The 25,618-nt window shown below is 36.4% G+C and overlaps 1 protein-coding gene across 1 annotated transcript in view; it reads left to right on the forward strand.

Moving 5' to 3' along the window:
* The first annotated feature begins 2,604 nt into the window (after positions 1–2,604).
* LOC138695183 (pickpocket protein 19-like) overlaps positions 2,605–25,618 on the forward strand; it is a 37,234-nt gene continuing 14,220 nt past the window's right edge. The window contains exons 1-4 of the mRNA XM_069819641.1: positions 2,605–2,804; positions 13,677–13,877; positions 21,491–21,650; positions 21,912–22,054. Of these exons, the coding sequence (XP_069675742.1) occupies positions 2,668–2,804; positions 13,677–13,877; positions 21,491–21,650; positions 21,912–22,054 (641 nt within the window). The 5' untranslated portion in view covers positions 2,605–2,667. The remainder of the gene's footprint in view (positions 2,805–13,676; positions 13,878–21,490; positions 21,651–21,911; positions 22,055–25,618) is intronic.

Raw genomic sequence — 25,618 nt, forward strand, 5'->3', positions numbered from 1 at the left:
GAACACATTAAAAAAGGCATTCTGCCAAAGTTCAGGTCTCTGTATCAGTGTGCACATAAGAGAAACAAAGAAGCAACAATTGCAAGATGACAGCACCTCTGCACGAGTGTACCACTGACGACTTGATCCGAGCATTGATGTACACTTTATCTCGAACTGGTAATAATGCACCTAAGACTATTACCAAAAACCATCTCACTTCAATAATCCCATTGACGCTAAATAACCTAGTAGTTGATACAGCGTCGTTAAATAAGCAACTTAAATAATAATAAAGTGAATTTTGGCAAGTACTGGAAAAGAAAGCAGAGGAAGCGAGAGGACCCCTGTAAAATTTGTAACTTTACTTTTATCAATCATTTGGTTCCCTGGATCTGAACCCAAGCAAGCAATCTGCACTAGCATTCCATGCGTCCTAGTCCTTATTTGCTCTTGAACAAAAATGTAGTAACTACATTTCATTGCCTAAGAGCTTCTTGTTTCCGTTCGGCATACATTATTCAAAAGAAGCTAAGACACATGATTTATGTCATGTATGTTGCTTTTACACTCGTTCATGCATGCAATGGTTTTCATTCTATAGGTATAATCTCCACGTAGTTCTCTAGGAGTATCAGTTCGCGTTTTGTCGCAGCGGTGCAGCGACGTTGAGTAATCGTTCACTCTGATAGCTTCGTCGGTTCGTAAACAACGCGATTTATATGTGTGAAGCCTATATAATTATTTCCACGCAAGAAATCGTCGTGTAAAAACAGTTTAACATGTAAGTAGCCACTAACATTCAAAATAATTTTAATTAATAAATTACTGAATTTGCATGCCAGATTTCAAGTTGTGATTTTCGATTTGTCAATCGTATACCAGGAATACTGATAAACGTTTAGTTAACCTTGTGCCTTATTATAAAGGAAATGGATTGTCATGGAAAAGAGTGTATTGTTTGATAAAAAGTTACTCCATATTTGGTGATAATAAATTTAGTCTATTTCATATTGTGAATTTTTAAAGAAATTGTGATAGATAAAAAATTGAATACTGATAAAACTGAGTACCGGTCGGTGATAAAATAGGCCTACCTATTTTGGACAGGGCAGTCTGACAAGGAAATTTATGGTGTGGATACGGTGGATACATTGCAAATCACTATAAAACTTGGGTTGCAGAATTTGAGATAGAAAAACCATAGATCAAAGGCGAACATAATGTTGAAAGACTTATTTCTGTAACCATCCTAGAAAATATTGATGCCGTGCATGATATGATTTTGGAGAATCGACAGGTTGACTTAAACATATACCGGAATCTTTGGAAGTTTCTTATGAACGTGTCTTTCACATCGTACTTTATGATATGGGGGAAAAATACACCTGCTAACTAGATAGCAAAATACCTAAAAGCTGGTCAAACACAACTCAAGAATGACAATTTTCCAAGTCGCTTTGCCACCGTTTTTAAGAAAATTCTACTAACTTTTAACTTTTGGATCGCATTGTAGCTTTAGACGAACCATGAATGCATCGTTACGATCCAAAAATAAAATAACAATCAAAAGAATGAAACATTCTGGTTCTCCAACCCAAAGACGTTGCGCGTTCTAAATTTAGCAGAAAAGATCTTGTAACACATATGGGTGAATCCAGAAATGCATATAGAATGTTAGTTGGGAGGCCGGAGGGAAAAAGTAATTTTTTGGAGACCGAGACGTAGATGGGAGGACAATATTAAAATGGATTTGAGGGAGGTGGGACTTAATGATAGAGATTGGATTAATCTTGCACAAGATAGGAACCGATGGCGGGCTTATGTGAGGACGGCAACGAACCTCAGTGTTCCTTAAAAGCCATAAGTAAGTAAGTAATACAATAGTCACGTTATCCCAATTATTAATAATTTTTTTTATTACATGATGAAACCGTACTAGATGACCTAAACAAATCGTATGTCCCAAAAGGAGAAAGAAATTTAAGACAACCTGAAAAACGCTGGCACGAGACCGTAACAGATCCACTGGGGTCTAATACATAAAGGCACATGATGATGATGATGATGATGATGATGATGATGATGATGATGATGATGATGATGATGATGATGAAATCATTCAATTATTTCTGTTATTGTTATTGCTGCTTCAATAGCTTCAGTTAATGGTCATAGTCTTTGATCTATATTTTACTACGAATTCAACTTATGTACTTGTTAATATTTTGAGTACAGCATAATTTAATTTACTATTCGCGATGTGTTGAAATGTGTCTGTCTTTCGTACATAAACGTATTACCAGACCATTGTGTTTGTGAAACGGCAGTCGCTTGTACTACACAGCGCGCCGCTGTTACGTCACTTGTGCAGTACGATCGCTCTATTATTCTAGTCATAGACTATGTTTTTCTCTCTCGCACAAAGTAACAACATAAGATCGTAGCGCCGCTGTTCACGTTCCGCATACAAAATCGTCACCTAGTACACTGATTTTTTTTTTTTAAACACTCAATCTTGTAAATTGACTTGAATCATTCGAAACCAAACTACATTATTTATTGAAACTTACATTATTTATTGAAACTTGGTACTTTTTTCAGGTTTTTAGTTGTTGGTTGAGCGTTCAGACATGAAGACAATTATGCATTTCCATCACATATTTTCTGCAGTTTCATAATGATACAATGGAGAAATCAGAAAGAAGCAAAAAGTATGATCTGCTGAAAACCAGTTGGACCTACCAAACCCAGGAATATTTTGAAAATAGCACACTTCATGGAGTGCGATATATCAGAGAGAGTGGCAGACCGTTTTGTGAAAAGTAAGTCACTTTGTAAGTAATGTTTAAAGAGTTTTGTTGTTCTCTTATAGTAAGAAATTAAGTAACATCAGCGTGTGCTTAAAATGTAAGAAAGAAAAGTGTTACTGATATTCCGAGGTAGTACTATTAGCTCTTTTGTCACAATGATTATATTTAAATTTAAAGTCACCGTAGTCATAATAAACACTTATATCCAAATCAATTTCTATTTCAGTCACGAATATTAAGAAGCATTTCATATAGGCCTATTACTGTTAAAGTACTTCACGTATATTTAAAATTATAACTTACTTACGTGTAGCGCTAAATTTAAATTATGAGAAAAATCACTCCTTTTCAAGTTTCTTTTGTCCAAGTTTGACATTTTTGAGGATAATTATAGCACTATCACCACTACTATTGCTACCATTACTGATAATGCTATCACAATTGCTACTACAGTACTACGGTGCTGCTGTTCTCACCATCATCGCCGCCTTCATCACCTCCGCCACCACCATCACCACCATCGCCGCCGCTACTAATACTACTATCACTACCATCACTGCTGCTATCACTATCACCATCACCACCACTACTGCTAATATCACTAGGTACCACCATCACCACCGCTGTACTGACGGTGTACTACCACCAATTGCTGTCACTACTATTACCATTATCATCATTGCAAGTACACCACCATCATCACTACCACCATCACTACCACCACCACCATCACTACCACCACCACCATCACTACCACCACCACCATCATCACCACCACCATCGCCATCACCGCCGCCGCTACTATTTCTACTATCACTACCATCACTGCTGCTATCACTATCACCATCACCACCGCTGTACTGACGGTGTACCAACACCAATTGCTGTTACTACTGCCACCATTATCATCATTGCTAGTCCACCACCACCACCACCATCACTACCACCATCATCGTCATCACTGCCGCTGCTACTATTTCTACTATCACTACCATCACTGCTGCTATCACTATCACCACCACTACTGCTAATATCACTACCACCATCACCACCGCTGGTACTGATGGTGTACCACCACCAGTTGCTGTTACAACTACTACCATTATCATCATTGGTAGTCCACCACCACTACAGTTAATACAACCATTACCACCAGTAACCATGCTATGAATCTACTACCATCACCACCTCCACCTCCACCTGCATCATCATTACTGTAACACCAATGTTGTCCAAAGACTTTCGTAGCAATAGCGTTGCTATTTGTAAAAAATTGAACTAATTTATGTTGTCAATTCTAACTATTGCTTACAGTATGGTGTAACTATAGGATAATTAATCTGGATGATTATGTCACTAACTCAGAACTTCGATTTGTAAGAAATGTATAGAAATTATGAAATTTATTATACAGGATGATTCAAAAGGTTGCGCACAAACTTAAGAAGCTTATAGAGGGGTCGAAATACAAAAATTTAGAATAGGAACTTATGGTCTAGGAAGTAAACCTGGATCAGTGAAAGCCTGGGAATGTCAGAAACTACACAATGGACAATCACACATTTAAGTTAAGCAAAAAGATAATGTTTACTCAACACTTTTTTTTTACAAAAGTTATTAAAATTGGACCATCACATTCAATACAGGCATAACATCGTCGTAGGAAATTCTGGCGCACTCTACCAAGTAGGCTACATCAAGCATCTCACGAACCTAATCAAATGCTGCAAGTACCCTGATGAGAAGTGTTGTTTGATCGGGAGCTGGTGTCTCGTACACGAGGCTTCTGATATGCTCCGAGAAGAAGAAATCTAGAGGCATCAGATCAGGGGAGCGGGATGGCCAATCAACTGGACCTTTCCTTCCGATCAAACGCCTGAGATATGTGCCATTTAGAATATCAACATACTTGAAGAGGAAAGTATGCAGGTACTTCGTCTAGTTGCATACACATCTGACGACTCACGATAAGTGGTACATTTTCTAACAGTTCTGGAAGAAGTCTCGTATGAAGACCTTGTATCTCAACCCCTTCAAACGTGGTGACAGAGGAACGTCTTTGTCATTTCATAGTGTATCGAACCAAGTGCCTCATTTCAAAGTAAGCGTACATCTGCTATGTAGTTCCTGACATTCCCAAGCATGCACTGACTAAGGATTACTTCCTAGACCATAAGTTCCTATTCGAAAGTTGTTGTATTTCAACCCCTCTATAAACTTCTTATGTTTGTGCGCAACCTTTTGAATCACCCTGTAAACATAATGAAAGCTTCAGTATTACCGAAAGATTCACAGATTCACTTCGAAAACTCTTTACAGTTAATATTCATAAGTGGAGTCAAGATTCGTAGGCCCATGTACATAGGTTGGATAAAAAGTTACGGCAACACTGCTGTCAGTGACGATGGTGCGTTCGAGAGCTGCCAGCTGTGTGGACATGAACAAGGACTGTTAGATGAGTCCGTGCAACCAGCGGCGACAGTACTCTGTCAATCTACTGCAGTGTGTAGAACGTTGACTTTCATATGGATAGTGCGAGCGCCCTAAAACCACGTTTACAAAACTAGAGCAACGTTCCTGGATCAAAATTTAAGTGACACGAGGTCGTAGTGCACAAGAATGTTTTCAGGGACTGCATGAAGAATGTGCCGATGCAGCGTTGCCATATCGCACAGTGGCACGATGGGTTAAAGCGTTCCGGGAAGGCACGGATGCCGTTCTGGACAATCTCCGTACAGGACGACCCCGCGTGGAGGACAACACAGTTCAACTCCTTGCTTCCCTGTTGGATGCTGATCGCCGATGGACTGCGCGTGAGTTAGCAGCGGAAGTCAGAGTACGTCACAAAACTGTGCTCCACATTCTGCAAGACATTCTGTGTTACCGCAAAATTACAGCGCGTTGGATACCCCATGAAATTTCCGAGGTTTAACAATGGCACCGCTATGCAGTCGCACAGGCCTTGTTGGACCGGTACCAAAGGAAAGATGACGACTTTCTTGGACGAATCGTTGCTATGGACGAAACCTGGGCTCGCTCATATAAACCAACCAAACTTGAAACGTCAATCAAATGAATGGAAGCATGCAGGTTCTTCTCGTCCGAAGAAAGTGCGCCCTACACAAAGTGCTGTGAAGGTGATGTTCATTGTGGAGTATGACATTGATAGGGTAATGCTGCACCACGCTGTACCTCCAAGGCAGACTGCAAACGCGGACTACTACTGCAGGTTCCTGCAGCGCCACCTTCGCCCAGCCCTCAGGAGAAAACGACGACACTTGGTGGTACAGAATCCCAACATTCTTCATGATAATGCAAGGAGTCACACCGCTGCTGCTGTCAAGGACCTCTTGCGCCGCTTGCATTGGGAGATTCTGGAACATCCACCGTACTCACCCGATATGAGTCCATGCGATTACAATCTTTTCACCAAAGTGAAAGAACCACTGCGAGGAACCCGGTACAATACCAGAGATGAACTTATCCGTGCTATAGGGCGGTCAATACGGAACATCAACAAAGATGGACGCGCTAATGGTATACGACGCCTTCCAAACATTTGGCAAAAGGTAATAAATAAGGGGGGCGACTATATAGAAGGTACGTAAATGTTGTACCCCTGTGAATAAAGCCATGTCAGAAATATCGACCTGTTGCCATTACTTTTTATCCAGCCCTAGTAAATGTGTTGGAGACATCTTCAGTGATCGATTTCCTAAACAATGTACTATTTATAACTATTTATAATATTCAATAAAGTGAATGTTAAGATGTAAGTCGGTATCTACATTCACCAGTTTATACTTTTTCTTTTCAATTTCTTCTCTCTGTCTGTCAGTCATAATCACTTGGTCTCATTCAAGATGGGAAGCACTATGTTCCACAACACTGAAATTATTACGAGACCAGAATATTCCTAAGGCAAATTTTCCCAACATTAATTATTAAACATCAGTACTAGGCCTAATTACCATAAGATCCATTTTTCTATTTGCACACTATCTAAACGCGAAGAGAAAAACTAGTTGAAGCTGAATTAAAAGATGATATAAACAGATTAAACGTCGACACTCATATTGTCTCCACAGCAATAAGAAAAGATGACAGTAATTGTTAAGGAAAAGTATTTTATATGGAAAAATAATTAAAGTAAGGAGTAAATTCGGTTGGAAGTGTTCTGGAAAACGTTTCAGCTCAATTTTCAATATTTGTGTGGAAGCAGAAGGATGGGCACTGGTTCACAGCGTTCCCATTAACTACAGTCATATTATTATATCAACAAATATATTTTGTTTAAAAAAAATATATGTAATTTTTGGTGCAATAGCAGGGCCCTAACTTGCCGTTATTCGTCCCGACTCTATAAGCGTGACACACAGATGTCACTAGTGCCGAGAAGCTTAATCCGTCCGATATTATATCCAAAGTGCAACACAGACGTTGAATCGATATTACATTAATAATTATTAATCGATCGATTGATATTGGAATGTCACAGGAGAATCGGTCTACCGGATGCGTAACTTATAGGTACATTTTATCGCTGTGTAACATACAATTAACGAACAAGAGAACAACAATTGAAGATATTCTTACTGTATTCGGAAACACAAAAACAGTTCTGATATTTACATAAAATACAGTATTGAAACTTTTGTTGCGCATGTATTTACACCAGTCTATTTACAACCAAACGTTCATACCGCTACTGAAGAAAGCAATTTCAAACAAACTTGCTCTACTCGCAAAATACAAGCAACACTGACTCCTGGTTTTGCAGTTGCCCCTAATGCTCTTTCCTCTCAATAGAGGGGAGCACACTCAGTCAGTTGAAATACTTTCTGAACAGATGACCAGTCTGTGGCGAAGTTGAGAACATGATTTACGAAATTTTGTTATGGAGGATTTGTAAGGTTGGAAAGGAAGCGGGTCATGGTCCTTTTAGTTGGTACTGTCTGGCACATCAAATCGTCGAATTACACTTTAACAGTTGATCCTTTGCTAGGATATACAGCAGAATCTCGGTAATCTGAGGTGTTGGGGGACGAGGGTACCTCGGATTTGAAATAACTCGATCTACACGGAACGTCATAGGAAAAATCATAAGACACGAAATAAAATCAATAACACCCAAATGTTTGGTATTTTATTACAATTTTTTTAAATGTTATAAATCAGATTTATTGTTTTAGCTAAAAAGAAACTACAATATTAAGGTTATTTCTAATAAAGCCTTAAGCGACTTCTGCTTAATGATATTACATAAATTTGAGCTGCAGAGTCACGCCATCGCTTGAGTAATGCAGGTTGAAGTTTCTGTAGGCTACTTACTTCTTGTTCCTGTAAAAGCTTTTGCACAACCTCAATTTTTTATGGAAAGAATGTTTCTTTCTCAGTACTGTATACAGGGTGAACACAAGTCTTTCCCTGATTATGAACATTTATTACTGAAAAACTGCACCAAAAACAGGTATGTGGTTTTCAACAAATGATATCTCACTTTACAGTGTTTTCAAGCATTTACTTCAATATGCGCTCCGTTTGTTATCCGGAGAACGTTTAATTGATACCCGTTTTCATGCCATGTTTTCACCAACACGTCGCTTTTCCGACCCCCAAATTCGAACATTATGTCTGTTGCTTTCTCGAAGATGTGAAAGATTGCCTCATCAGAAAAAAAAAAAACAAACTTGCTTGAGGTAGTCACTGTGCTGTTCAATTCGTTCCAGAATGTCCGCAGCAAATGCAGTACTTCGGGGACGGTCATCTGGAAACAAAACTTGCATGATTTGCACTTCGTACACGTTATACACGCCAAGTTCAATTGAGACAAGACGCGTCGATTTTTTTCGGACAGCGTTCAAAAGCTGTGCGCACAGCATCAACAGTCTCATCTGTTACTTCAGTTCTACCACTTCTCTGATCTCCAACACTGCCAGTTTTTTTTTTTTTTTTAACCTTACATACCACCCTTTGATCGTTTTCACATATGGTGTATTTTCGTCCATACTCCTTCCGGAAGTGTCGTTGAGCTGTAATGAGCATCTTGTTTAGTGATTACTACAAGAAACACTGCGCTTTGTGCATATTGATACTGAATTGTAGGTCTAATGTAGGCCTGCTGCAGTGCCACATTTAAGGAAAGAAAACTCTACGAATCGGGCAATATAATGCTACAACTTTCATTTTCCTGTCTGAAATATGGTAATTTCTAAGTTACAATTGTTCATAATCAGGGAAAGACTTTGTGTTCACTCTGTACAGTGAGGAAAATAATTGCTAAGCGGACGCAATGTTTCAAGATCTGTAGCACAGTTCATTAGAGGCTATAGTTTTAATACTTTCCCAGCAATATAATATTTAAACACAAAAGCTAAGCGAATTTTATCTCGTCATCGTATTATGAACCAAAACCTTCGGCTCGGAGCATGCGCAGTGTGGCATTTTTTGTCTTAGAAAAAACTCGAGTCGCTGAACTATTACGTTCCTCATTGTACAGTAGTGGCAAAAAACTCGAGTCGCTGAACTATTACGTTCCTCATTGTACAGTAGTGGCAAAAAACTCGAGTCGCTGAACTATTACGTTCCTCATTGTACAGTAGTGGCAAAGAAACCGGACCGACCCTTATAGCTGATTTCAGAGCCTTGTTCACTCCAGAGTACGATAGACTGGTAACTAAGACTTTCGTGGTTCGAAATTTATTCCCAATACTTTTCGATTGTTGGTAAAATTCATGTTCTGGGCATAATAAGTTAATCAAGTAGTAAAAAATATCACTGCAATCGAAAAAGTATTGGGAATAAATTTGAATAAGGAACAAAAATAAGTTCCCTTCCTTTCTTAGTTACCGGTACCAGTCTATCGTGCTCTGGAGTGAACAAGGCTTTGAAATCAGCTACAAGGGCCGGTTCGGTTTTTTTTTGGTCACTACTGTACATCGATGCACGGCTCACTCTGATTAGACTCGACATACCCCGAGCAGATTGTTTGAATTACTTTGGTGCGCTATACTGGAGAATTACCACGGTCACTTTGAACCGTGCCGTTACATTTACCACCAAATTTAAGTAAATACACAATGTCACCAACATAAGAACATGACGTTGGTGTGTGGCGTAGTTGGCGGGAGAAATTTTTTTCTCTCTCTCTCTGCCTCCTTCGTTCTGAACATTACTGAGAGATAGCACCAGTGTTAGCTACAAAGTGTATTTGCGCAAATATATTGCAAGTAGATTATGTGACTTATTACGTGTTTTAGATGAGAGTCTCGAGACAAAATAGTTTTGTGCTATATTTCTTTTTTTCTCTCTCTCTCTCTGTCTACCTCCTTCGTTCTGAACATTATTGAGAGATAGCACCACTGTTAGCGACAATGTGTATTTGCGTAAATGTTGCGAGTAAATTATGATGAGTGCCTTAGATGAGAGGCTCGGGACAGAAACAGTTTTGCTGTAGCGCATGCGTGGACCTCTCATGTAGTGGGAGCGTGATCCTTACTTGAATTTATTTTTGCGTGTACATTGCAGATTAAATTATTGAGATATCTTCTTGATTCGGTTACAGACCTTGCATTTACGAAGGTTAGGTTAGGTTGGCTTTGGTTAGGTTAGGTTAGCTTTGGTTAGGTTAGCTTTGGTTAGGTTAGGTTAGCTTTGGTTAGGTTAGCTTAGGTTAGGTCAGCTTAGCTTAGCTTAGCTTAGGTTAGGTTAGTTTTGGTTAGGTTAGGTTAGCTTTGGTTAGGTTAGGTTAGCTTTGGTTAGGTTAGGTTAGCTTTGGTTAGGTTAGCTTGATTTCATTCGTCCATGTAGTAGTTAAAATTATATAATATGACTGTTTTTGATTCGTAATATTGATAAAAAATTAATAGGCCTATAATAAAAGCGGTGAATAATTTCATGGTCCCTAAAATTTTTTTTCGTAAAAGGCTAGGTATTTTTCTATAGGCCAGAAATAAAACAGCAACGCCGTCATAATTACGTACTTTACGCTTTGGCGAACTTTAACCGGAAATTTACTTTCCGTCATTTTAATGGTATTCCGTGAAATACACCTTTTTTCCTGTTAATTTCCTTGTGATAACCTAGTTTATGATCTTATTACATCTTCATTTTCTTTTAATGCATTCAAAAAACCGCCGTTGTACTACATAAAACCTTGAACTTGACTAATGGAGTGAATTATTTAAGAATATAGTCGCGAATTTGACTACCACCATTTCGATTATATTTTGTTTGATACGGCTCGGTACGGCCCGGTGACTAGTGGCCAGCGAATAGCGTCGACTATCGATATTGGTCTGCCGTGGGTATTATCCAGTTGTTCCCTTTGGTGTAAACCAACAACTCCAGAGATCTAATTGTTGGTCCATACTTGCTGCTCTAGGTTCAGCTTATCTTTGTCATGAAATATTGCTAAGGCAATATCGTGCCTTCAAGGGAGTAGCTGGGAGTCGTAATTGTTTCATAAAGATTCTTTGAGCTAGCACTGCAGAATCTGTCCTGAAGAACAGCCTTATGATTTTTCTTCTCTGCTCACAACTGCATCACAAAATATGTTCATACACTTAAGAATCAACTAAAAAAAGAATTAACGTTAATATGAGTTCACTGTTCACATAAATATTACGTAATAATTTTAAATATCTGTGTATACTATTAATAATAATGACAAATATATATCCGAATGACTGCTGTTAGTAAATCACCAACGTTCAGGGAACTGTGGCTCCTCGGTAATGCTACCAGAACCTAACAAAAACAGTTACAAAACGGATTTCTGGCAACTAACTGAAACTTTCAATTAAGGGAGAAAATCCTGGAACAAAATCTGGATAGAGAAGAAACACAGCCTTGAAGAAGGCAATTCACCTATTTTTGAAGAAAAATCTTGGTCCTCCAGCTTGGGGGTTAGGGTTTAGGTACCGGACTAACGCCTATTCCCTAATAAGAAGTTAAATCACTAAATTTACTAAAGAAAAGGTGGCAGGGGGTTTTGAAATCCTATTCATTGCGTAACTAGGCCTAAATTATGTCTTTATATTTTGTTTACTTAATTAATTCTATATTAGAGCCTGTATTGAATTTTAATGAGAGGATTTTGCTCGCGAATTGTTCGCATCTATGACGAAGCAATATTAGTTTATGTCTCTTCCATTTTTACAATACCACCCTCATTTTAAGTTGACTCGACCTATAATTTCCATTTGTTTTTGACAATACTCTCCTCATATTTTACAGAATCGTCCTATACTTTTATTAACTGTTTGTTCAGTACATGAGGTAACTGCTTCCTATTAAAAGTCCAACAGTAATACTATGCGGATGTGCTGTTATCTTATCACTGCATGGCATCACTGCTTCCTGTTACACATAAAATGTGGTATTTTTCCCCGTTCGTACCTCAAATAAAGACGTAGTCACGTCAAAAATATAATTTTGAAACAGCATGACTAATGATATAACCATTTGTCTTTCATCTGCATAGATTACTTCAGTAAAGACCTGAACGTGAAACTTGTTGTTGTTTAGTCAACTGTACGAAGACAGGTCTGAACTTCACAAGTGATACCAACAAGGCACCACTCGGTCATTAATCGAGAATTAGATGCAGTTTACAAACTCAACTTTTCATAAAACTAAATATTTCTTTGAAAATTATAACCAGTAAAAAAACTTTCTTCGTTGAAAAATTGCAGGGTAATGTCTGACACTGCTACACCTAATGATCTTAAAACAGTTGCTTCGCTGGAATGAGAGAAGAGTTGAAAAACATGGAATTGGAACAGGGGCAGCAATGTAAGAAAATAATGTTCTTAGTGTTAGGAGGCCACGATGCAATAATTCCTTACGAACCAGAATAACTTAGAAGATTTATTCAGTTTTATTTATTTATATATTTATTCACTAACCTTTATTTATTCATTAATTTACCAGCCATCATTCATTCATTCATTCATTCATTTTCATGCCTTCATTCATTCATTTCATTAATTTCCTTTCATTTATTCATTCTATTTAATTCATTTTAGTCATTCATTCATTCAGCCATCCACTTATTTTCATTGATTCATTTTAATTAATTCATTAATTTTCATCCATTTATTTATTTATTTGTTCATTTATCTGTTCATTTATTGAATTAGCTACATTGAATTAATTGCAATGAATTTGAATTTATAGACTTTGTAGATTTTGTACTTTCAAGTAACTGGTTCGCCAAGTTAGGTCTGTGGTAGTATGTCTGCCTCTAGACTAGCCGGCCCGGGTTCGATTCCCAGCGAGCTCAGAAATGTTCATGTAAAATTTCTACCTCGGAATTAGGAGAGGTGACGGTACACAATTTCTAACCACTAGATTGTGCACCAATATGCCTGGGTTAATCCCAAATCTCTCCGCAGTGCATATGAAGAGAAGCCATATGTCACTGTTGATAGTGATCCGTCCATCAGATGGGGACGTTAAGCTTGGCAGAGGAGTAGGCTACGTATCAGTACCAGGTTTCCCCTTCTCCCTTCCTCATCTTCATCATCATCACTCATTCCGTACACTACACTTACACAAACATTTTCACATACACTCATCCTAGTACTTGACATAAGTCTTCACAGAAACACATTATGTACAGTGTGGCCCGCCGAAGTGGTGTGCAATAGGTCACAGTCCTGCCATCTATCCACAATATGCGGAACCAGAATCAAGTAAAGTGAAGTCGGTAGACATTAGATATAGGCTACACATACATGCATACATACATACCTACAGTACTTTCAAGTAACTAGCCATTACTAAGCCGTAATTTATACTTTGTTTAAAAGTTTTGCACGTTAAATTTTGTAACTACTACCTTTACATACATTGTTTATAAATATGTCATTCTTGTTTCAGATTCATATGGTTCTGCTTCACGTCTGTCGGTGGTTTGGTGACACTAATCATCATTGTTTCTTTATGGGAGAAATTTCAGACAAATCCAACAATCACAGGTCTTGACACAGATTTCCATAACTGGGATGTGCCATTTCCTGCCGTGTCATTCTGCCCCCTCAATCCAATAAACGCATCTGCAGTTGAAGAATATATAGAAGAGTAATGAATACAAACTCGTTAAAAATTTGGGGTGTACAAGATCTGTTACAAAAGTAATGAGACCGAATATATATTTTTTTCTTGTTGTAAACACTTTTATAACTCAAGGCGATACCTATCAAAATAGGCACATAACACATTCACAGATAGGCCTATATTTTCTTACTATTGCAAGCCATCTTCTTAGGTCCTGTAGTAAGTCGATCGTGGTTATATGAATGTTATCGATCTCTTCAAATTATAATCTCACAGAGGGCTCATGATTTTCATCAAAGGAATGCATTAAAACGAGATCATAATACGTACGAGAGATACAAAATCTCAGCAGGAGTTTCAGAATCACTAATATTTTTCAAATAAAAAAATGCGCAACAACACACAATACAATGTGATAGGGTGCATTTTAGTGACGTAACAGCCAATTTTATTGTGGATAATGTCAGATATAGGGGGAAAGGAAATGGCCACCCTACCCCATTATCTCCTGGTCTAGTTGCCTCATGAGTGATGTCTTATTGGTGTTACTTATGAGGTTCAAACCTGTCTTTGGACAGTTGACCAAACAACAACAACAACGTCAGATCAGCCAAATAGAACTCTCTATAGAAAGATAGCTCATTTTGAGTACTTCTAACAGAAAGTGTAATTGTGAACCGTTGATCAGACTTAACCAGAGCAGTAGGGCCTACTCTATATATATATCAATACAGTTTCACCATGCTACTTTTTTAAACTGTCTTTAGTTTTCAAATCTTTGAAGAACTTATTTTCCCACCTTTAAATAAAGTGGTCTGTCATTGGTGTTCTATTTAGGAGTAGAGAAGCTGTTCCAAAATTAAAATTATCTTAAAGCCTTCAATGCATATTGTTGTTAATATTTTAAAGGACTCTGAAAATTTGTATCATATATATTTCAATCAATTACATTCCTATTATTTTATATTTTAATTCGCACACATTTATATTTTTAACATCCTTAACCGATTGCATTATTATAAATTAATATTTTGATTCACTTCATTACATTTTTATTTTACCCAGTTTTTTTTTCTCTTGTATGGAGGAGGGACCCGAAGGCTTACACTGCAGCCTGAGCTCATGCTTACCACTCCTATCCTCTGATTGAGGTTCTGGCTGATATGTACTTCTATTATCAGGCAGTACATCTCACTTGATGATATGTGTCGGGGTAAGAACAATTGTTTGTATGTATCTGAAATTTGACTAGTGTAATATGTAGGCAGTAGGCAATGGAGAGTGAAAGAAACTGGCCACCCTACCCCATTATCTCCTGAACTAGTAGCCTCATAAGTGGTGCCTTCTTGGTATCACTTGTGAGGTTCAGACCTGTCTTCGGACAGTTGACTAAACAACAACTCCTACTCTTTGAATGATTGGGTACCTACTATATTCCTCTGGAATATTCTACGTCCACATATTCATGTATTTTAAATTCAGGACCCCTGTAATCATTTACATTATTGTAAACTGATGTTTGTATCTGAATACATACTGTTTTTTAGCACATTTCTGTTGTAATGTAATTATATCTTGGGTGGGAGGGGGGAGGAATGATAGCATGGATACATCAATATTTGTGTAACCCATTTTCGTGACGTGCTAAAAAAAACACAGTTCTCCACTTCACAACTACTTAGCATACATCAGCACACATTAACGAATAGAATCGTGTAAAATCTCTCTGTGTGTTCTTTTTAATGTCAAGGTTAAAATTGATTAGGCCTAGTTCTTTTCGTGTCCAATGTTACCAGCTTAATACAAAGTACGTACTCTTTCATTTCTTTTGTGACAGACTTTGTACAACCAATTAGCTATCCTAAGTAATATGTATGGAATAATTAGTCACCAACGTAGGCACATTAAGATATGGATCATATCCAAAGACTAAGAGAAAGACGGAAAATAGGGAAGATTGGAGAATGCCCTTTGGCAGAAATGAATAAGAGTTAATGAATAGGCACATTGAGTTAAATACGTCATTTCCAGAATACGAAAATAAATTTCATTGTTTGTTGCAACTTTAAAAGAGAAGAGATTAATATCAATAATCCAACTAAGATAGTTTGTACCATTTCTTTACAACTGATATTTATTTTCAAGTGACTGGTGTTCTATTGTTTCACAATATTTTTACACGATATTGTAATAATTGTTCAATTCATATATTGTATACCATAGAACCTACATTAGCAGTGTAGCAGTGAGATGTGAAAGAAGTAAAAAAAAAACATATATACCGGTACAAAAATATATATAATAATATGGAGTGGAAGAAGTATAATTCTGCAGATTTTAATAGATTATTTCTTGAATAGAGTATAACAAATAAATTGAATACCATATTAGTCCCAAATGAATACTTCTTTCAGAAAAAATATTTTTCCCCTAAATGTTAACACTGTTTTACTCAATAAGTACTATCCGTACGATTATTATCTCCACTTTTATCATTAGATAAACTGATAAGAAATTATTTATCCCTTTGCAGTTTTTAAATAACGGTACTGGACGATTTTATTACAAATTAAATAAAACGATTGATCCGTGTTTATTTCCTGCCATTAGGAAGTGTGACAACCAGGGTGCGAATTAACAGGGGGGATGGAGGGGATTTTCCTCCCTGTTGGAAAGTTATCCCTCTCTCATAAATTTATATTAACATCCCTGCGGCCACTGACGTGACTCAGTCTGTTACGGTGCTTGTCTCCCATTCTGAAGTTGTGCTCGAGCGTGGGTTCGATCCCCGCTTGGGCTGATTACCTGGTGGGTTTTTTCCGAGGTTTTCCCAATCGTAAGGTGAATGCCAGCTAATCTATGGCGAATCCTCGGCCTCATCTCTCCAAATACCATCTCGCTATCACCAATCTCATCGACGCTAAATAACCTCGAAGTTGATACAGTGTCGTTCAATAACCAACTAAAAAAAATCCCTGCCAGGGATAACTTCTATCCCCCCTCACAAAATATAATTGTTTTAATACTAGTATATGTACTTTATAAAGTACAAAGTAAGCAAAGAAAGTAATATTGATGTATTATCTTCACCGGCAAGCTGACAACAATCAATAACTTAGGAATTACACATCTTATCTTAAGATTGCTCATGGATACAATTATTATTATTATGATCAAGATGCAAGACAAGCAACTCAGTGCGACCAGGCGTTGAGCCGTATCAAATGAGGATAATAATAATTTTATGTATGGTATTCTCCATCTAGGATTCTCTCCCCCCCCCCCCAATCAGAAATCTTAATTCGCACCCTGGTGACAACCAATCCTACAGGAGTGACTAAGGGACGGAACGCTACTATTTAGACTGAGTGAGCCGACGATGCAGGTTACCAAACTATACTAACTTTCAGCCTAACTTTCTACTTAACCAAAGGCCTACACTTAATTGCAAAATGCATAAGAGATTTTTTTTATTTGTTTTAATGTATTATAAGGCCCCCTTCACTCTGCAGAGTTATATCACTTCCACTCTGTTTAGTAAGCAGATTAATTTAAATTACAAGCGTAAACAATTCGTCAATTGAGTTGTACGTATCAGTATGGGGAAATGTTGTTAATTCTATTCTATTTCGTTGTAAACTTTTTCTCTTGATCTTTCAAAACATTACAATAATTAGGCAATAGATCTACATCGAAGACTATAATACTTCAATAGTGAACTCAATTTTTTAATAACAGTTGAAACTAACAGAAGATATATGGAGGTCTGACTGTGGACAGATGGAACACCAGTCACTTAAAAATAAATTGAGGCAATGATACAAATTGACCCAACTGACTGTAAGTTCAAAATTCAGATTTCAAAAGAGTTTTACTGTGTTATAGGTATTTTGAACATAAGCAGGGAAACTTATTTAAAATGCCTCACATTTTAAGACAATTTACCGTTAATGCTATGTACAATGCTATTAACAATGTGGTACAGAGCACAGGAAAATGTACGAGTACCTACTGGTACCGGTAATCTAATTAAGGGAACTGGGTAGTGATTCCTATACGATTAAAACATTTCAGTACAAAAGTTTAGTTCAATATTTCTAGGGTTTTAGTATTCAGAATGGAATAAAAATTGTCATGGTTATACATAATTACATTAATAATTCTGAATTCAGTGCAAGTGCATAAAAGGCAATTACCATATGCAATTAGTTTCTTATCCAAATTAAAAAAGAAGGTCCTGTAACTTATTTGCTGCAATCTCTATTCATATGCCTTTAATTTTTTTAAGTTACCAAGTAATATATATTGTAAATTCTAAAACAATATTTAGTTAAATATTTCACCTTAGTGAAAGAGAAAAATATTATACTTTGATTAACAATTTTTGTCATTTTTTCAATGCATGTATATTTTTTTCTTATTTTATATGTGTGATATTTATAAATCTGTAGGTCTACTTTATAGACAAAAAGGCAGCAGAAAACACTGTAAAAATGTATTGTAAATGGATTTAGTAGTTTCAGAGAAAAATGCACTTAAGCTTGAAAAATCTCAACTTAGAGAAAACTGCATCATAAAAATCTATAAATTACATGTGCCGCCATATTTAAAGAGACCATTTAAAGGGCTTAACTGCAGAGATACCCTCTGTACTTTTAACATTTAAGTTTGTTTCGGAAGCTGAAATTAGTCATGTACCTAAAAATTGCATCCTTTGTTCACAGGAATCTTGTGTTTCTCATTTAATTTTCACAATTTGCAGCTTAATTTCTGCTGTATCTAAAAAACTAGATATATTTAAAAATACATAGGTTCCAGAGTTTAAGATAATATGCGTGTAAGAAATACAGACAACAAAAGAACTAAAAACTGAAAGTAGAATTTTAAGAAGTGAAACTTATGAAATAAGAGTAAGTCATTTCCGGAACTAAACATTCCATTGAAATAGAAACTGAGAAATTAAGGGAAAACTTTTACAGGATGTTCTAGTAACAAGGGATGTGCGCGACCTCAAATGCTCAGAACTGCACGAAAATGTGCTTAGAATATAAATCAGTCATCCCAAAAACAGTGGTATGAGTCATTCCCATGCAAAATTCAGCTGTTGTCTGCTAGCACCATTCGACAGTGGCATGTGTACCTGCACTAACAAGTACTTACTCTAGTTGTGTAAATAGTATAGCTGCAGTAGGAGGCCGTCTTTTGGAGTGTTCGGTTGTGGGTTAGAGTGTAAACAGTGTACATCTGTATCATGAGGCGAATTAATCCCATGAAAGTTGTCAAAATGTTAGAGACAAAGTTGCGACATGCTGAATATGGAAACGTAATCAGAGTCGAAGATATGGAGTTCGCGAATATGTTATATAGCATAATAGTGCACAAATACAATGGAGATGACACAGAAATGCATGAAGATACGCTGGATAAGTATAGTGATTTTGAAGGATAGGAAGAGTCTGTACCTGAAGTTGGCTCTTCCAGTAGTACAAGACTTTCATCTCCAGAGGAACAGGAACCTTCAAATCAAAGTGAGTACGAACCATCTCCACTCAAATTGTCAAGGCCCAGTGTATTACAAAATATTGATGACAACATACTGGAGAACATTTATGAAGACTATTACTATCGTGGCTTCAACTCCTATAGCAAACTTATGTGGCGTTATGAGTGCATTCGAAGTAAATCAAATTGTAAGTTAATATTAGATTATGTGACTAGCAGCTCGAGCTCACTTCAAGGAAAACAGGCTGTCACAATTAAAAACTTTAAAAGAGTATGTAATGTCACAATTTGATAGATCAAGAGTGTATGGATTTGCAGTTCACTATTGGCATCTGCAAATGTGGGCACTAGAAGTGTCTAAAGTGGTTGGCCTGGACAATTTCACAGCTTCGATTACTTTTATCAACAAACTTGTCGCCCTCGATAGCGTAGTTGGTATAGTGCTGGCCTTCTATGCTCGAGGTTGGGGGTTCGATCCCGGCCGAGGTTGATGGCATTTAAGTGTGTTTAAATGCGACAGGTTCATGTCAGTAGATTTACTGGCATGTAAAAGAACTCCTGCAGGACAAAATTCAGGCACACCGGCGACGCTGATATAACCTCTGCAGTTGCGAACGTCGTTAAATAAAACATAATTTAAAAAATTTCAACAAACTTAAGGTTGAATATAGCATTTCTTCCAGGCATATTACTGTGTTCGTCACACGTAAGGATATACAAGAAGATCATAGTATTCGTCAGAAGACACAAGGTTTTGTGGAGGAAGTGAACAAATATGTAACAGAAGAGAGTATGGACAAAGAAAATGTTTGGAACAGTGACTAAAGTCAATTAATTATGAAATGTCTTCATTGTCAACACTATCTCACAGAGAAGAGAAAACTACAGCTGGTGTGTTGCAGTCTGTGCATAGCTCTACACACAGCTATACAATTAATGTGGCTTTATCAATGAGTGGCAGATTAGCTAACAAGCTCTATGTCTGTTTTCAAGAGACACAAGGCACTTTTGGCCCAAATGTTTCAAAGAAACTTGAAGCAACATATCCACGAAACATTCAAGCAAAAGTGGAGGCAAGCAAAAGTAGAAAAATGACGAAAGAGCATATGAAAAGTTTTCTAACTACAGTCCTTGGTGAACATGTATGTGACAATGAGAAGAACCTATTACTGTATGATTCCTGGTCAGGTCATAAAGATCGTACTCTGTTGGATGAAAGTTTTCCGAAGAAGGATGTAGACCAAGAAAAGAAAAGCCTACCATCAGGAAAAAGAGTAGTAAGTTCAGTAACAAAGGAAACGAACAACCTCATTTTAGTGTCTTCATGACATGTGAAGAGGACACCTTCCTAACATTCTTACTTTTGTTTTCATGTACCATGAAATGATTCATTTTGAAATCATTAGGTTTTTCAAGGTTTTTTTACTAATGATAGGCACTTTGACTTTTCGTCATTTAACCATACGAAGCCAGTTGTGTAGACCAAGTTACCGACAGAATTGTTGCCCAGAGTGTGCCATAAGAAGCTGGTCTAAGCTACATCCATGATGAGATGAGATTATGATGGAGATTTGTTGGGATGCCACAGGGGAACCAGAGCTCCCAGAGGAAGCTCCTGTGTTACCTGGACCATGGGCTTGCCCGACACAAGTTACAAATCGGTGTTCATTGAGGATCGAACCCTGGTCCACAGGATTTTAAGTCCAGCATTCTAGCCACTAGACTACCATGGTAGCTTAAATGATAGATATAATACTTATCACAACAGGACTATCAAACTTTCTTCGTATAAAATACTGACAGAATCATTAAATGTATTATTTTCTCATTTATGCTTTAGTCGAAATAATTTGTTATTGCTTTGACAAGATATTAGTAACAGAAATTTTCTGTAATGAATTTTTTTTCTCTGGATAATACTAGATACGATAAGCAGTATATATAAATACCATGGTACAGTATATCGTATTTCTAAATTCCATTGTGTAAAGATTTTATACTGGTACCTACTTAAAAAACGAGTAAAGGTCACTTCAAGTAGGTACTATTTTCAAAATTACACCATTAAGTTAGAGACATGACGTTTATATAAGAATAATTCTCTTCTTAGGTTTGCTATTATTTTATTATTACAGAAAGTGGTCACAAGCTCTTGATGACAGGAAAAAGCATTATAGGAATTTCCTAACACAAATAGGAAATATATCATACAACAACTTCAACAAGTTCCTGAATTTCAGAGATGGAAATGAAACTAACATTCCAAATGATGGCTATAGTAGTATTTTGGAAAAGGTGAGGAGATTAAACAAATTATTATCATAATGAGTGTCAATAAATCTGAGTAAATACAATATTATTCATTATAGTAATATACATATTATCAAATTATAATATAATCTATTTAGTTTATTTTATTTCTTTAAACCACACACAATCCATCCTCGACTCAGTCATCGTTATCATCATAATCATATGAAAGTCTTAAGTTAATTGTGGACAAAGGTAATAAATATCCCTGTAGACACACATAAAATTAAAACAATTGTTTTTCAGGTCGTTATAAAATGCGAAGCTTTTATTTCGAAGTGCACATTTAAGGCAGAACCTTTCGACTGCTGTAATGCACTGAAACCTCTTTTAACAGAAGTTGGATATTGCCTGGCCTTCAACTCTAAATTTGCTGGAGGAGGAATACAGTAAGTCTCTTCCAAGTAAACCTTCAAAGTTAACCGTAGTCATTTTGTTTGTTTGAATGTTTTTTTCTAGAAAATGTATTAAGTATCTGAATGTGTTTTAAAATTTACATAAATCATATAAATTTACTTTTCGCTTAAAAATGCATTTAAATACCTGACTTTAAAAAAAATAACTACTGGTATCATACTAAAAAAAAAAGTTGTGATAATCACAGATTCTAAAACTGCAAACCTAGCAATAACATTTGATTCAAGTTCCAAGAATAATAATAATTATACCACTACATTCCCTGTTTCCTGAACGACTAGAGTTACTTCAGTTTTGAAATTCGTGTAGATGCCTTTTTAAGGGGTTTGGTACAGCTTACAGAAGTAAAATTTTTGAAAATATTCAACATTTTTTTCCTCCATTACTGTATCTTGTACAATAATGAAAATTAATATGTATAAAACACTATCCTTTTGGTATGTGAAAAAAATTATTTTTACGATTTTAAAAAAATTATTTACACTTTTTTTTTTCAAAATTCAAAATGGTGGCAGTTTACTGTACAGTGATGAAGCGTTTCCCTCATAACTCATAAACTTGTTAACTTTTTCATGTTCTCTCTCTTTTATTTTATTGCTGAAACTCATGTTTACAATATCATGCTCTTTCAACTACATTCCTTAATAAATAATATATATTTTTTTAAATTTTGTGTTAGAAGAAAATATTGATATCTGACCTCTTTTTAAATGAATTTATTTTTTATCAGACAATCTATCAAAAGTAGAGAAGTGATCTCGCGGCATATTGTAGATATGATATGCATAAATACACACAAAAAATTTCATCACAGAATGTTGGATAGTTTTTGAGTTATGTGGGAAACTCTTCATCACTGCACAGTGAACTAAATTTTGAAAAAAAAAAAAAAAAAAAAAAATGTAAATAATTTTTTAAATCTTAAAAATAGATATATATTTTTTTCATATAGCAGAAGGACAGTGTTTTACACATACTAATTTTCATTATTGTACAAGATATAGAAATGGAGGAAAAAAATGTTGAATAAAATAGTAGCCTACTTAAATAAATACCGGTAAACAAATACCAGTAAATAAAAATTAAAAACAAAATTTTTCATTGTTGGCATTTCGTGACTCGTGAGTCAACCCCTTAATGCACAAGTAGAGCAGAGGGGGAAGGCATTATCTCTCTTCCCTTAGCCATCACTTGTTCATTCAACATTAGCTAGCTATGCTCCCACTCCTACCTTCCTCTTGTATTGCAGACTGCATTTTATATGACGTAATCTTTGCGACCTCTGTTTTAGGGGAACTGTCAAATTTCATGTGCATCATTTCTGAATCAATTGCCTCCTAGAGATTTAATACGAGGAAAATTCGTCCAGTAATTTACGAAAAATTACTGAAACGAAGTAATACACAAACAGAAATATATGCAAACCACTATTTCGATAATAGGGATTCTGAAAACATACGACTATCAGCCTGATATCGTACTCTGCGAAGATTCTCCTGAGAATACTGAATTGACATTTATATATATTCTATGATAGAAAGAGGGTTGGAAGAAGAGCAATTTGCTTCAGGAAGGGAAAAGGTGCAAGAGATGCAATTGGACTACCGGTACTGCAAACAATCGGTGAAAGATACCTAGAGAAAAATAAAGAAGTGTATGTAGGCCTATTATTTGTGGACCTTGAAAAGGCTTTTGACAGAGTGGATTGGAATAAACTTATGGAGATAATGAAGGAAATTGATGCTGGATTCGAAAGAGAGGGGGCTAGTCAGAAGCTTTAAATGAAACAAGTCAAAGTCAGGATAGGAGGAGAAATGTCACAGGGAAGTCGAATAGGAAGAGGAGTACGAGGAGGATGCCCTTTATCATCTACCCTGTTCTACATCTACATGGAGAATTTAGTAAAGAACTGTTTCAACACATGGGAGTTGTGATAGTACGAGGAAGACGTATAAAATGTGTAAGATTGCTGATGATATGGCGTTGTTAGCAGAAGAGGAAATGATACTGAGGGATATGCTACTGGGGTTAAATAACATCTGTGAGTAGTATGGGATTTAAATAAAGCAAAGAAGACGAAGGACATGGTTATCGGAAGAAAACAAAAGAAGGTAAACTTCTAATTCAAGATGACAATGGAACAAGTATACAGCTTCAAATACTTGTGGTGTAGCCTACTGTAGGTAGTAACATGAGATGCAGCCAGGAAGTCAAAAGAAGGATAGCAATAGTAAAGGAAGCTTTTAACAGATAAAAATGTTTCTTCTGCGAATCTCTGGAAAAAGAACATACCGGTACAGTACTAAGGAAGAGACTGGTGAAGTGGTTTGGGTGGAGTGTGGCATTATATGGGGCAGAAACTTGAACATTATAACGAAATGAAAAGAAACGTCTAGAAACATTTGAAACGTGGATCTGGAGAAGAATGGAGTGTGTGAAATGGACAAACGGAATTTACTAATAAAGCTGTGGTAGAAAGAGTGAATGAAGAAAGAATAATGCTGAAACTGATCAGGAAGAGAAAAATGAATTAGCTGGTTCGCTGGTTAAGGAGAAATTGCCTACTGAAGGATGCACTGAAAGAAATTATGAACGGAAGAAACATTTGGGACAGAAGAAGATATCAGGTGATAGACAACATTAAGATAAATGGCGAAGACTAATAGGAAGGTAGAAAATAAGAAAAATTATAGAATGCTGGGTTTGCAGTTGCAGTTCTGCCTTGGGCAGAACACTATGAATAATAATAATAGTAATAATAATAATAATAATAATAATAATAATAATAACTTGTTATGTACATCTATTATCAGGCAGTATATCTCATTTGACAATATGTATCAGAGGAAGAACAATTGTTTGTATGCATCTGAAGTCTGATTAGTGTAATATGTAGCTAGTTGGTGATGTATGCAATGGAGCGGGAAAGGAACTGGCCACCCTACCAACTTCAGAAAAAAGATTATATCTTTTCATTAATTCCCAAAACTAATAGTTTAAACAAACTACTTAATTTTGAAGGGCCGCGGTATTTTGACCGTGCAAAGGTAGCATAATCATTAGTCTTTTAATTGTGGACTGGAATGATTGGTTGGACGAGGAATATACTGTTTCTTATTATTTTTGTTGAATTTAATTTTTAAGTTAAAAAGCTTAAATTTATTTATCTCCTGGCCTAGTTGCCTCATAAGTGATACCTTCTTGGTCTCACTTTTGAGGTTCAGACCTATCTTCGGACAGTTGACTAAAAACAACAACAACTTCTATTAAAAGAAATTGCATGCTATTCTTCGTAATAAAGTGATTAGGCTCTATCAGTATTGATTATAGCAGGTTCAAAGCTGCCAAAGTTTTTGAGTGACAGTAAGCTACCTCTTGAAGCCACCAATATAGCTCAGGCGATAGCCGCATTTGCCTGCTGATCTGAAGCTGTGCTTGAGTGTGAGTTTACTTGGACTGATTACTTGGTTGGAGTTTATCCGAGGTTTTTCCTAATTGTGAGAAGAATATCACGTAATCACATGGCGAATTCTCGG

The sequence above is a fragment of the Periplaneta americana genome, chromosome 2 (assembly GCF_040183065.1).
Source record: "Periplaneta americana isolate PAMFEO1 chromosome 2, P.americana_PAMFEO1_priV1, whole genome shotgun sequence".
NCBI lineage: Eukaryota > Metazoa > Arthropoda > Insecta > Blattodea > Blattidae > Periplaneta > Periplaneta americana.